This window comes from Myotis daubentonii, chromosome 18 (genome assembly GCF_963259705.1).
Source record: "Myotis daubentonii chromosome 18, mMyoDau2.1, whole genome shotgun sequence".
In the NCBI taxonomy this organism is placed as follows: domain Eukaryota; kingdom Metazoa; phylum Chordata; class Mammalia; order Chiroptera; family Vespertilionidae; genus Myotis; species Myotis daubentonii.
In genome coordinates, this window is record NC_081857.1 from 2,449,719 (window position 1) to 2,464,496 (window position 14,778).

The 14,778-nt window shown below is 52.7% G+C and overlaps 1 protein-coding gene across 5 annotated transcripts in view; it reads left to right on the plus strand.

Moving 5' to 3' along the window:
* The first annotated feature begins 630 nt into the window (after window positions 1-630).
* Window positions 631-14,778, plus strand: part of PBX1 (PBX homeobox 1) — a 205,352-nt gene continuing 191,204 nt past the window's right edge. Inside the window, exons 1-3 of one of the 5 annotated variants that reach the window (XM_059674288.1) lie at window positions 632-989; window positions 1,170-1,447; window positions 4,670-4,743. In XM_059674288.1, the coding sequence (XP_059530271.1) occupies window positions 1,257-1,447; window positions 4,670-4,743 (265 nt within the window). In that variant the 5' untranslated portion in view covers window positions 632-989; window positions 1,170-1,256. Of the gene's footprint in view, window positions 1,448-4,669; window positions 4,744-14,778 lie in introns of all 5 variants that reach the window. The other 4 variants (XM_059674289.1, XM_059674292.1, XM_059674291.1 and 1 more) reach the window with 4 other exon arrangements.

Here is a 14,778-nt window from a genome sequence, read left to right on the forward strand (position 1 = left end):
TTAATGATATTAACAGCTCGACTGTGTTTCATAAGGGCTCGGTGCTGACGGACTTTTGCCCTCAACAGCTTCCCTGAGGTCTGAGGATTTGAGAGGATCAAGTTTTAAATGGCAACCTTACAGCAAAAGGAAGACGGGGATGGGGAGACCCTCCCGGTCTGCGTGCTTTCCTGTTAATTCTATACGCTTGCATTTAAGTGCAGCCACGTTTTCTCAAGGACAGGACCTCAGAGGGGCAGGCAAGCCCAGGAGGAGCTGGCTAAGGAGCGGGGACCATGGCACCTTTAAGGACCCAGTCTCAGCGCGGCCTCCTCCCCGGCCCACCTCTGAACCCTGATTGACAGGGCGCCGGGGAGGAGCCCAAGGAGGCCCCGGAGGAGGCGCGGCAGGAAAGTAGGGAGGAGGGACCGTCTTCCCTCCAGTGGCCAATCGCAGAAGGGGGCGTGGCACGCCGTCTCTCAAAGGGCCAATCAGCACAGGGGGCGTGGCTCCTGCCTCTCCTCCCTCTCACTGTCCTCCGCCTCCTCCTCCGCCCCTCCCCCTTCGCGGCCCCCCTTCCCTTCCCTCCTCCTCCTCCTTCTCCCGCTCCTCCTCCTCCTCTTCCTCCTCCTCCTCCTCCTCCTCCTCCTCGCAGGCTGTGGTTTCTGTGTGTTTCTGGAGTCCTGAGCCTGAGCTAAACAAAAGCAGGAGCTGGCGGGGCTGCCGGAGTTTGCGGAGCCGGAGGAGGAGCGAGCCGGCGCGGTGCCCGCCGCGGCGGGGGGCTGTGGCTCTGCTCGCCCACCCCTCTGCGATCGCCGGCCGGTGGGGGCTGGGGCCGCGGGCGGGGGAAAGTTTGCCTCGCAAGCCCCCTGCCTGGCTCTGCCTCCTCCCGATCGCTGCCTGTTTGCAAAGGGATTAAGCCGGCGATCTGAGCGCGCAGCCCTTGCCTGCCCGGAGGAGCCGGACTGCACGCCCTGAGCCAGCTCCGATTTCTTGCGTCCAGTGGGAAGGTGGTTTATTTTCCTTGCTCTTTGGAGTCGACACCCTTCCCCGGCCGCCCTCCCCCTTCGCCCCGCAACCCCTCCACGCCCCCGCCCCCTCCCCCTCCCCCTCCCCCCACCACCCTGCCCGGAGAGGCAGAGGGATTTTTTCTTCTGGGCTTCTTTGCCTGCCCTGTTTATCCTGAAAAGGATTCGGAGACAGCCGGCCGGATCGGAGCCGGTGCTTCCCGGGACCGCGCGCAGGAGCCGGGGCCGGCCGGGCTGCGCTGCTCGGAGATGGACGAGCAGCCCAGGCTGATGCACGCCCACGCGGGGGTCGGCATGGCCGGGCACCCCGGCCTGTCCCAGCACTTGCAGGACGGGGCCGCGGGCACCGAGGGGGAGGGCGGCAGGAAGCAGGACATCGGGGACATCCTCCAGCAGATCATGACCATCACCGACCAGAGTTTGGACGAGGCGCAGGCCAGGTGAGAGGCAGCCTATTCTTCCCCTTTCTTGTGTGTGTGCGTGTGTGTGTGTGTGTGCGTGTGTGTGTGTGTCTGTGTGTGTGTGTCCCTCTCGCCGGGGAAACAATGGGAAGCTAAGCAACACAGCGCCTTCTTGTAAAATGTTGTTTCTTTCCCCATTTTGAGGACTGCGTGGGGGCGCGTTGTGATCTCCGCGGGCGTCCCCGCCGCGCGGTGGCCGCTGTGCGTGCGGACACGGAGGCACTCGCCGCGTCCACGCACACTCGGCACGCGACCTGCTGCCACGGCCCGCGGCGGCGGCACTTTTTACTGCTTCGACAAAGTGCCTCGGAGCGAGCAGATGCTCAAGTTTTCAGCAGATTCCGTGTCTTCTGGGTGAGGGTCCCCGTGACACGACAAAATAAAATGTCCCAGGTTCACGCTATTTACACATTTAGTTGACTCCTTACCCAAATTAGAGACTTTTGATTTTTTTTTCCCCCTGGATGCACTCCTCCAAAATTAATTTTTATTTCTTCCCCTTCCTCCCCTCTTAAAAAAGCAGGATAATTCTTTGTCACTAGTTGTCAACTCTCCAGAAAATACTCTGTATCCATTTAATTATCGTGAAAAAAAAAAAGGTTGATGGAAAGATAAAAGAGGTAATTTTACTTTTAGACGTATTTGTTAGTTTTAAGAAACTAGGACATTTAGTTTAACTTTATTGTCTCAATCTGAGTCGGGTTCCTGACCTCAGTGGCACAGAATGTCTGATCCTTTAAAAAGGGTGGGGGCAGAAAGGAGCCTGCTCTCCCTGCCTCTTCCAGGACCACTCAGTGAACTGGGAGATGGAGGCGCGTGGGAATGTGACCTGTTCCGATGCGGAGGACTAGCCGATCTTTAATAAGGAAACGTAACAAATAAGCCATGGGCTCCTCAACTTAGCCGGCTGCCAGGAACGTAGTCTCCACGCCAGGGCTTTACAGCAAACTCCCTTCCAAATGAAACACAGACTCAGTGGCAACCCACTGCAGCTTGCTCAAGGCCCAGCTCGAAAGGAAGAATTTAAACAATCCAATGACCACAGATGTGTTTACAGTGACCCAGCTTTGTTAAATATCTTAGTTTTTTTTTGCTTTTATTTTTTTAAAACATAAAAACACAATTCCTATACCTCAAAGGACTTAGTCACATGGGAAAGACATCATTATACGTATTTTTGTCTTAGGAAAATAGGAATTTGAGTTGAGAAATGAGAAGAAACAGTTAAAAGCGTGGCTGTTAGGAATCCCACTCTTATTTCAACCGCTAGACATGCCACATGCAAACTCCCAGCGCTGGGCTTACGGGGGTTTGAAAACTCGGAAATGTTCAAAGGCCAGAGCTGTTCTAAATTTTTTTAAATTGGGGCAAGTTTTCCCCAATTAATCGCTGTTCTTTTAGAATTTTATTTTCTGAAGAAAAGCTAGTAGGTATGGTAAGTGGAAGCGAACCCACTGGCATGCGCTTTTTGAATTGGAACAGATTTCTCCATTGCATTGTTCCAGAAAAATAAACTCCGTCATACCAGTAAGCTGCTTTATTCACAAGTTTGTGGAGTGGAGGGCCGGTAAGATGGGCGGTGAGATGGGCGAATCCCCACTTTTCTGATGCTTAGTCCTACTCCTTTTTGTAAAACTGAGGGTGACCAAGGCTTGGCGGGTTCCCTCTTTTAATGGCCTAAATGCCAAGAGAGTCGGGGACACAGTTTGGGATTAGGGAAATTTCTGTTCCCTCTCTAACCTCACTGATGTGCTGTGGAAATAAATGCAGTGTTCCTGTTAAGCTGTGTAGGCTCTATTGATTTTGTGTTTTCTTTGTATTTGGGCCTATATATACATGAGAAAACTATTTTAAAAAGCTCCCCCCCCCCCGCGCCCCGAGATCTTTGCTACATTAAAGTCTTTCCACCCCTTTGCACCCCCAGAGCCAGGTCACCACTAGGCTTCCCTCTGGTTTAACAATGTAACTACTCGGCAAAAGTGGATCTGATTTTCCTTTCTCTCTGGTTTAACAACATAACTGCTCCGCAGATACTGGATCTGATGTTTCTTTCTGTAGTTGCACCTTCTTTACATACATGCGTTATCTACAAAGTAACCCATTAGCACTTTACACACAATGTATGTGTTTGTTTTGATACTCTCAGCGTATTCCTCCTTTGCTTCGGAGCACAGACCTTCTGGTTTCTGTTCTTCATGAGCACGGCATCTATTTTTTATTTATTTATTTTTTACGTTCAAAGGGATTAAAAAAGATTTGCATGCATCTCAAGTGCCAGGGGTTTCCATTTATCTTTACAAATTAATTTTAATTAGTACACAGAATTCCTTTAACTAATAGCTGATACGATCAGTATTTTGTTTCCAAAACAATATCCTTCTGCTAAGTGCTTCCATAGTAAAATGAGGGGAAAGGTATTGTTTTGTTCTTCAAGTGCATTCTGAATGCAAACACGCTGGAGAACCAGGTAAACCGCTAATCTAAGAGGCAGAATTGTATTTATTTTCCCCCCAATGGGTGCTAGGTCCTAATTGTAAATAATTTAATTTCCACCACCTGCAAATACGCGTTGTGTGCACAAGAGACATAATGTGAACACAGAGAAATGAATTTACTCCCCATATGGGCACGCCTGCCCCCTGGCAATGCATTTCCATACTCTTTAACTCGGGGACTGAAATTTTATAAATTGACAGTTTTGCTCAGAAGACCTTTCAAGCATCTTGTGTTTATGAGAATATGGGGGAATCCGCGGAATGAATTCGAGCACATGGATGAATTAAATTTGAAAACACACACACAGACCGAGAGGCAGGCAGCTCGCGGGCTGTGGTGGTGAACACAGATTTTATAAAACTGCTAACCCGTGCTCTGGGCTGTGCGTGCGCATGGCCCTGGATGGCGTTTTCGGTTTAAGAATTCCGCTTTGATTAAGCTCCTTAAAAACCGAAACAGCTTTGCCTGCGTGGGCAGTATTTAGGTGAGCGCTTTTCTGTCGTTAAACCCCGCTCGCCCTGCTGAGTACCGTGATTTCTTTTTCTGTGGCGGGTTCTCTATATTAAGCCATAAAACTACTGAAGCTGCCACGGAGTTATGCTTGGGATATAATTTTGGCTTAAATGTTCATTTAGCCCCTGTGCATTATCAGCAGTTTGATCCTGAAAAGTCCACCTGAGCTATGATACTGTTTCTTTTTTGTAGAAAACATGCGTTAAACTGCCACCGAATGAAGCCTGCCCTGTTTAACGTGCTGTGTGAGATCAAGGAAAAAACAGGTAGGACCTTGAAGCATTTTCGTTGGCCAGTTGACTCACTTCCCCGGCAATCAGGAGCCCATTATTTAAATATTAAAATTGCAGATGGGAGTTCTCTCAAGATGGATCGCGTGTTCCCACACGGCGTCCTGGTGGCCTGTTTCCTGTAAGGGAAGCACCAAGTTTCTCAGACAGTTATTGTCAAGCGTTGCTCGTTTCTTTCCCTTCACCCTGTGCCTGGCCCTGACGTAGGGTGGACATAGAGGTTCTGAAGGAAGTTTATAGAATTAGTGCCTTTCGGGGAGAAATATGAAAGTAAAAGGCTGTTTCCGAAAGGATATGTTTTGGCCCACATTTAAAACACTCCGTGGGGGGAGTTGTTTAAAGTTCCCTTTCCATTTCTCTTGCCGTCACAGGAAGCAGGCCGAGGGCCGGGTGCTGGCTGCTACCTGTGCCGCGGGGTGTCTGTGCCCGGAGCGCCTGCGGTGCACAGCAGGGGGGCGGCTGGGCTGGGGAGAGTGTGATGCCAGGAGATCGCGCTTTCTGTTGTGCTTTTACTTTCTAGACCTCATAGCGTGGACTGACACACTTATGACACATCCCAGGAGGGCCTTTAAATTTTAAAGCCACAATTATAACACAGCAGCCAGCCACCCATGGGAGGTGTGCTTCAAGGACAGCTGCTCCGGACGGGACATGTCGCCATGTCCTCTCGTTTGTTTATTTTAATCCTTAATTTCCCAAAGAGGGTGATTCTGCGTCTCTTGAAAAGAAAGAGTTGAGAAGGCGATCTGCTAGCAGGGCGGGAAGGCGAGGGCCCGGGCGGCGGTGGAGGTGAGCGGCGGGCCTGGCTGGCGGGCTCGCTGCGGCAAGTACCTGACAGCCTCGTTATTTATTTATTTTTCACAACAAGGAGTGTAACAGTCAATAATTCATATCTAAACCATATAAGCAAGGGCATGACATGGATGAAAGTGACAATAAATATGATTGCATGCGGGTGATACACATTGATGGGCGCACATAAAGGGGCAGGCGCACGGCTTTCTCTCTGGAGCTCTCTGTGTTTCTCTTTTGAAAAATAAATAGTTTCAAGATGTGACCGTGTGATGGACTATGTAATTACTCGGGGCCTGAATTGTATGAAAAATTAGCGAGCAGCTCCTTTGTCGAGTGCTGTTTGCGCTGCACAGCGCATCCCAGACAAAGCTCCGGGCAGCGGCCGCCAGGTTGCTCGCACGCTGACCTTATTGCCAGCCGCTAATTGCATTGTTTTAGCTGCGAGACACCTTTTAAGAGATTTATGGGCTGTGCATACAGATATCAAGGGCTGTTTCAGTTTGTCAGACTTTTTAGTTTTTCTTTTTCTGTTCGCCTAGAGCAGGGAACCGAAGTACAGATACACATTTTTGTTGTCTTTTTTTTAATTATTATTTTTCCTTTTTTTTTTTTTTAATCTTGATGCTTATTTATTATGAGTATTTGGTTTGGTGACATTGGGTTCTAATCTAATATGTGTCCACTGATCTTGATTTATAAAATGTGGAATCAAGACATAAAGACATATTTGAGAATCCAGGCTAAAGAGACTCTATTTTTGAGGACGCTTTATCAGATTTTTATTGAAAGGAAGCCCATCGGGGCACTTACCTGGATGTTGTGGCCACAGTGTTTAATTCCAGCCTCCTAATGAAAGCCTCCGGGGAGTCGGTGGAAGTGGGCGCGCCTGCGGGAGACCTGGCCGGGTGGGCCGGAGAGTGGTCCTTGCTCCTGAGGCTGAGCTGGTGGGAGAGCAGCCACGCTGGCCACGCCGTTCTCCCAAGGTGTAATGTCTTGTCGGAATATGTATTTTGTTTTTTAATTTCTCGGTCATTTAATTTATATTTGGAGATTTTAAAAAAATCTAAATTAAGGGTTCGCATGTTGCCTCTAGAATAATATATTTTTAAAAATACTTTGTCAAGGCTGTAAATTGAAAATGGTAGGCTCACTGCCCCGTGGTAAGGGGAGACACACACAGAGTTTTGGGTTGGAGGGCATCCATGGGTGAAACTTAGAAGTAAAAAAAGGAAAAGAGAAAAGGCCTCCCCCCTCTGTCTTCCGCATGCTTCGGGGAGGGGAGGAGAAGCCTGCCTGGGGTGCAGGGCGCCCCGGTTAAAGGTGGGAGTCCGCGCGGGGGTCCCAGAGCAGCCGCTCACCTCCCAGCTCGGCTCTGCCACCGGCCCCGCAGGCTTGCCTCCTGCCTCCTACGTCCTGTGTGGATGGGAGGCAGGCACGCGGCTTGCAAAGTTGCGGGAGTGTCTCTCTCTCTTGGTCCAGAGCTAGTGGAAGGTCACTGGGTGGCCCACGGTCACGGGGTGGCCCAGGGTCACGGGGTGGTCCTGCACGTATGTTCCTTCGTGGTGTCGCTCCTGTCGAGCCCCCTTGCATCTGCCAAGGGTTTCCCAGCTTCTCTCTCCCTCTGGCCCCTGGAGGCCGGGCGCAGGGCGCAGGGCGCAGGGCGCAGGGCAGGCTTTGTGGGGTGTTGTGTCCCCCCCTGGAGGGTCAGGAGGTCACGCTTTGGCTCCGCTGGGCAGGTGGAGCCCAGAGGAGCCGGGCATGGCGTGTGTTTGCGGCTTTTGTTAATGATTTTGGTTGGGAAACTCAGAGCCAAGTAGGAAGACTCGCTGAGACTGTCTCACCAACCTTTTGGAAGTTTAAGGAAACACAGGCACAAGCCCCCGGAGCCGGCAGCGGCGCGACAGCGCGGTTGATTGATAGGTATTTGAGTCAGAAATTACCGTGGGGATATTAGAGAAAAAAAAGAAAGAGCCCCTGTGTTTTCTTGCCTCAGAGTGTGGGTAAGTTTTTATTTTCATACCTTTGTGCTTTTTAAGTAAACGCGACGAAGGAAGAATGCCTGGCGGAGCCGCAGGCGGGCCCAGCCCCGCAGGGGAGCCGCGAGGTCTCCGGTGGTTCCGAGGGGTCTGTCTGCGCCTGGGACAGATTTGTGGGGGGTTTGGGACCATGTGGCATCGCGTTTTCTTTGTTTCCGGAGCCGCCCCGTGTCTGCCGGCACCAGGCCGTGTCTACCTGTGTGTGCATGTGCTGGGAGTGGGCCATGGGTGCAAGAGGAGGAGAAAGTCAAAGGTCACATTTTGTAGAAAGACCTTGATTATTTCGGTGAATGCCCCTTGATTTCTCTTTTTTATTTCAATGTCAAAAATCACACAGGTTTAAAAACTAGGAAAACAAAAAATCCCGTGCGCCAGTTCCTCGGAGAAGATTTACGGAGAGCAAGGAGCTGGGAGGCGGACAGCTTTAATTTTAGAACTTCAGGGCTCGCTGGCACGCTCAGCGTTTTCTGCACTGGAGTTAAGTCACGGGAGGACATTAGAAAACGCTTTCTGCTTTCTTAACACCCTTTGTCCTCTCGGTCTTTTTCCTCTGTGTTTGGTGAGCACCCCCACCGGAGAGCTGTTAGTCACCACCCCGTTCCCTTCGACACCTCCCTCCAGTCTCGCCTGCCGCTCCTGTCAGTAAAGCGATTACTTACGGGAGAATAATTTGTGTGTGTGAGCACACGTGCACATGTGTACATGTGTGCTCTCTGTGGGTCGGGCTCTGGGCGGAAGCTGTGCACCACAGGGCGAGGTTCTGACGGTGAGGGGGGGAGCATGGGACAAGGAGAAGGAACTTAGACAATTCCCAGCTGCCTCTGCAGACGCCTTGCGGAGCAGAAATGGCCGGTGGCTTTCACAGAAGTTTCTCTATAGCAGAACTCGTGTGTGTATGTGTGCACACATGTATGTGCATGTGTGCATGCACATGTGTGCACGTGTGTGCATGTTTGTGTACGTGTGTGTGTGTCCAGGGTCTGAGAGAGGCGGGGAGCAGCCCAACATGGGAGCTCACCTCAGCTTTACGTTCCGAGCACTGGGATCAGACCATGTGCTGTTCATTGTCATCGGGGCATAGAGCGTGATGGTTGTGATGAGAAGTGTCCCTTCTCTCCAGTCGGTGTTGGATAATCCATTTCGGGGCAAATTCTGGCATCTGAGAGGGGAGGAGGGTGCTCTGAGCACTAGGGTCAGACCTACCAGAACGGGATTTGGGGAACTTGGTGTCATGTCTTCTAACCAAGGGGGTGACTGTGCGGGTGGGAAATGAGACTGAGGACGCTGGAAGAGGTGGGGTGAGGGGGAGGCTCGTGACCTAGGAAGTGGGGTGTGGGTGGAGAGGTGGGGGAGGGTCCCAGAGGGTGGGCTGCTGGGGGAGGGCCGCTGTGCTGTGTGTTCAGCTCCCTGCTGGTACCAGGCCTGTCACACTGTGGCCTCCACCTCTACTGTCAACATGAACTTCTGGTTGTTGTTGGCAAATTACAAAAAATGTCCCCAAACAAGCAAATGAACCAAAACTTGGATATTGAACATATTTACGTGGGAAGGAGTTCTCATTGTCGCTGAAAGCCTGGCCCTGGCTTGGCCTGAGACTTGGTTCACATGCGGCTGGAGAATTCCGCCTTAGCTTTGGTCTCAAACTTCTTTTCATGGATGCGCTGTGTTTTCAAGTTGGGGAAGTGAATCTAAATATAGTTCTGTTCCTTTTTATAATTTTCTTTTACCCAGAACGCCACCTGATAGAGGCAGCGTCCAGGCCCAGCTCCCAGGGCAGTTGTCACTCATTCCCACGTGACCCTGTGCCCCCCATCCATGGTGTAGCCTGGGTGACAGGAGTGACGTCATTGGCTCCACCCGAGATGTGAGGTGTAAGGAGCCCACTGATTGATAAATAAAATAAGTGGCAGATTAATGAGTTGTTTGCAAAGAGCTTTGCACTCTCCAGGCTGTATAAATAAAAGCTGCCGTGGGCTCTGTAATAGATTATCTCGGGACTCATATCTGACTCCATCTCCTCGGACGGCACTGTGTGAACTCTTCCGGGCCAGAGGCCCCTCCTGGCCTAGGACCGTCGGTGGCCAGTGGGCGTGTGAGGGCTCGGGTGCCGTCTTCCGCCTCTGCCTCTTCGAGGCGTCACTTCCCAGACTCAGCAGAGTGGTTCCCAGGAAGGAGAGTGCAGTGTGGACTGTCACAAGCTTGTGACACCTGCTCCCTTCCTGGCGGAGCGGCTTCCGGCCGCTGCTCAGCTCGGAGGCGCTGCTTCTGTCCCGTGACTGGCGGTGGGGTCACCATTGCAATGCGTGGAGAGTCATCCATCTTGGTTTAGGTCACAGCTTCCACTCCCATCTTCCACTGACATTTTTGTCATTAAGTGGGGACTGGGGTGGGCATCGCACACCTGCTCTGGTTTTAGACCTACCCCTAAACAGTTACAAGATGCTTGACTAACTTTAGGAGTCACTATACTAGCCGCGGTGAAGGACTTGGTCTCCGAAGCCAGACCACCTGGGCCGTGCCACGGATCTATTTTTTAGCTGTGTGACCTTATTCAAGTTCCTAAACCTCTCTGTGCCTCATTTTCCTCATCTATAGAATGGAGTTAATAGTCGTATCTGTCTTAGAGGGTTGTTAGGATTCAATGAGATAATCCATGTAAATTGCAGTGCCTGGCACAGAGTAAACAGTTGGTAACTGTTAGCTTATTCTCTCTGGCCCTGCTTCCTCACATGAAGAAAGAGCGGCCTGCACCAGATGGTCCCCACAGACCAAGCCAACTCCAAGGCGCCGAGGCTATGCTGAAAGGAGACCAGAATTGCTGAATTTAAGATTCGCCGTCTTTTGTTTCTCTTGCCATTCTCTTAGAGCGAGAAACAGCTATCCTGGCCAAGCGGGGCTGGGCTGGGCTGGAAGAAGGGAGGGAGAAAGTGGGGACGAGCAAAGACAAAGACTGCAATTATCCGCAAACTGGACTACAAGCACAGAAAAGCTCTAGAATCGCATATGTTAGCGACGGTGTTTTCTTAGCATCGGCAACTGGAGATGTTATGTAATCACAGTGAAAAGCATCCATTCAATGCACACGTTTCCAAGCAGGAAGAGAAGAGTGAGGTTAGGGCGACCTGACCTCTTCTGGTCTTCTTAATATGTTCCTTACTTAAGGAAGACGCTCGTCACCATGGCAGCCTCGATACGGAGTAGATTTATTATTTTCTCATAGCTTTTTTGAGATACATTTCATAAACCATGGCATTCACTCATTTACAGTGTGTATTCAGTGATTTTAGTATACTTGCAAAATTGTGCAACCATCATCACAATCTAAATTTAGAATATGTTCATCACCCCAGTACCCATGACCAGTCAGTTTGTGTCTCTCCCTTTGCCTCGCCCTCAGTGACCACTTGTCTGTGTCTGTAGATTTTCCTGTTCTGGACATCCTACATGATAAGAAGCTAATATGAAAATTGTCCCAATGGCAGAGCAACCGGTCGTTATGATGCACACTGACCACTAGGGGGTGGAGGCTCAATGCAGGAGCTGCCCCCTGGTGGTCAGTGCGCTCCTACAGGGGGAGGACCGCTCAGCCAGAGCAGGCTCACGGCTGGCGAGTGCAGCAGTGGTGGGGGGAGCCTCTCCCGCCTGCTGCAGGCGAGTGGCAAGGAGCAAGGGCTTCTGGACTGCGAGAGCCCTGGACTGCGAGAGGGATGTCTGACTGCCGGCTGGCGGCCATCCCCTGAGGGGTCCTGGACTAGAGGGCGCAGGCTGGGCTGAGGGACACCCAGTGCATGAATCTCGTGCACCGGGCCTCTAGTTTTCACATAAATGGAAACGGACAGCATGCTTTGTTGCCAGCTGTCATGTAGTGAATGTTACTATAGTGATGCTGTACGCCCTCCTCTTTTACGACTGAGTGACATCCCCGTGCGGCTGGCCCACAGTGTGTCACCTGCTAGCCAGCTGGTGGCTGTTCCAGGTGTTGTGTGTCGGGTGGCAGTGGACGCTGCAAACTCGCTTTGCAGGGACCTGTCGCTGTTTCTTGGGGTCTGTGCCGGGGAGTGGGGGTGCTGGTCTGAGGTTAGCGTTTTAAGAGGAGCTGCCAGCTGTTCCTGGGGTGGCTGGCGCAGGTGCAGTCCCCAGGCACATTGTGAAGGCTGCTCGGCTCTGCCCCGTCGGGGCGCTCCTGCCCTCTGGGCGCCGGGCCCAGGCGCTGTCTCCTCTGAGCCCCGCCCCCTCTCGGAGGACAGGGCGCTGGTCAATCCATGAGGCCCGCCATGCGCATGCTTGGGATCCAGGTGAAACTGCGCTCAGAGCTGTTTGCATGTTGAAGAGGAAGAACAGTAAGTCGAAGGGATGACTGCTGTGTAATCCCAGGTGTTCGGCCCCAGAGGAAGACGTGGGCCGTGAGGATGCGACAGGAGCGTGGACTCTGGGGACGGTGGGCTCACGCCCTGGCTTGTTGTGCACGTGAGTGGGTTACTGGAGGTCTCAGAGCTCCGTGTCCTCCCCTGGACAGGAAAGATGACGGCACCGTGTGGCTCGCTGGAGGCACGAGGCAGGACAAGAATATAAAGCACGTAGTTCATCGAGTTTGCGCAGGAAACGGCCACGGCGATTGTTTTTCTGAAACCATGTGGCAGAGTGTGGCCACTCCTGCCTTCGCGAGGCTCTGTCTGCTCAGGGGAGGTCTCCAGCGTCACCTGGGTTGCCAGCTCGCCACCTGTCCCTGTGTCTATTCGCGTGGGAGGCACAAGTCTGGGGGTCTCCCCCTCCCACCCTGGGGTTCTTGCGAGGAAACCCGTGGGGGACAGTGCTGCTCTGCGAGCCCATGTGTGGTTTTAACTCCAGTGTCTTCAATGTTCCAGGAGCCAGTTAGGAGAGGAAAAAGAAAACGGACATTAATTTTAATAGTACATTTTATTTAAACCCGAATATGTCAAATATTCCACCGTGATCAGCATAAACACTGCAGAGACACTTTGCTGTTTATTTTTACTGGGGCTTGAGGTCCGTCGTGGATTTCACATTCACCGCGTCTTCACTTTGGACGAGCCCACTTCACAGCCCACGCGTGGGCGAGTCTGTCCTGCAGGGCCCTGAAGATCCGTCCGTTCCGTGTTTGGGCGTAGTTTTCACAGCCTGAGGAAGACGCATGCTTCTTTCCTACTCAGATGCGTCTGGTAGGTCTGTGGCGATTGCAATCTGTTCCTGCTGGGTAGAATGTTCCAGAAAGCGTATCTGAGGCCTCCTTCCGGAGGAATGCTTCGCTGCTGGCAACTGCTGCGTGGCGCCTCTCTCCCCTTCTCTTTCCTTCTTCCCTCCCTTCTCCCCCAACGCCGTGCTCTATGCTCTTCCCCTTGAGCTGAAGACAATCTGAACTGTTCCCTGAGACTGCACGGTGGGCGGGCGGGCCCCTTGTCCCCCAGCAAACCCTGGGCCCAGCTGGGGCCACAGCACGGGGTCACCGGCCGGGCAGGAGCTCCGAGGCGGTTGCCGCTGATCAGGCCCGCGTGTCATTCTGAGAATGACCGCTCACCCGTGGTCTCAGGTGTCCACTCCCAGAGGCTGACTCCAGAGAGCCCTGCTGTGCCCGCACTGTGGCCCCTGGGCCCTGCCGTCCCTGCACGGCTGGCTTCTGTCCGAGAACACCCCTCCCTGTGCGGCAGTTCTGATGTGGCCATGACCCGTCTCCCGTCCAGAGAGCCAGGTATGGGGGTGTGGTGCTGCTGCAGCCACTGCCATCAGTCATGTCGGACTGAGAAGGCGAACTGGAGGGCAAAAAATCAGTGATCTTTCTTTCAATCCTCACCCAGGAGTGATACTTTTTCCATTGATTTTAAAATATATATATATACTTTTATTGATTTCAGAGAGGAAGGGAAAGAGAGAGAGATAGAAACATCAATAAAGAGAGAGACTCAGTGATCGGCTGCCTCCTGCATGTCCCCTACTGGGGATCGAGCCTGCAACCCAGGTGTGTGCCCTGACCAGGAATCAAACTGTGACCTCCTGGTTCATAGGTTGATGCTCAACCACTGAGCCATGCTGGCTGGGCTCCATTGATTTTCTTAGAGAGAGTAGAAGGGAGGGGGAGAGAGAGAGAAACATTGATGTGAGAGAGAGGCATAAATTGGTTGCCTCCCACATGCACCCTGACGGGGGCGGGGAATGGACCCAAAACCCAGGTTTGTGCCCTTGATTCAGAATCAAACCCACGACCCTTTAGTGCACAAGTGGATGCTCTAACCCAGCCGTGGGCAAACTACGGCCCACGGGCCGGATCCGGCCCGTTTGAAATGAATAAAACTAAAAAAAAAAAGACCGTACCCTTTTATGTAATGATGTTTACTTTGAATTTATATTAGTTCACACAAACACTCCACCCATGCTTTTGTTCTGGCCTCCGGTCCAGTTTAAGAACCCATTGTGGCCCTCGAGTCAAAAAGTTTGCCCACCCCTGTCTAGGCACTGAGTGACGTGGCCAGGTCTGATGTATTTTCACTGAAGCAGTCAGCATCGCCTGGCAAGGCTGGTTGAGGCTGCGGTGCCATCCGCCTGCTGACTTTGTTTCTTTGGCGCAGTGTGTGTGTAGCTCGGACCCTGGCTTGGACCTTGCTTTCAGGAACCACAGAGACATGCCACAGCTCACGGGGCCCAGGCCTCCCCAGCCCAGGAGGCCAGGCAGCTGGGGCTTGGTTTCCATCTTGGAACTGAGTGAACTTGTTCACCACTCGCCTCCCTGAAACCTGAAATATCGCCCCCTTCCCCCCCACCCCTCCCCGCCTGTCAGGGGCTCCTGGAGACTGAGCGTGGCAGAGGGGGCGGCCTTTCCCTGGGAAAGCCGGCCAGCAGGTGTGGCGCCCTGGCTGGGACCGGCGTGCGCCTGCGGGTGAGGGACTGTGCCTGGGCCTGGAGGGCAGTCAGTCAGTGTCCTGGGCCGCAGGTGCTTGGACACCAGGTGTGGACAGTGTAAGGGAATCTTCCCTGTAATCACATCGTTCACCGAGTGGAAAGGTGGCCCTAAACTTCTGTCCCTACCAAAGCAAGGCTCTCAGGCCCCACAAAGGCCCGGCTGCGGCTGGGCCTTCTCAAGGCCGTCTGTGGCCGCAGGCGACAGCAGGCGGAGAGACAGCTGTCCTTCAGGCGGCCCCTTCCCAGCTGCCTGTCGCCCTGCCCCCGG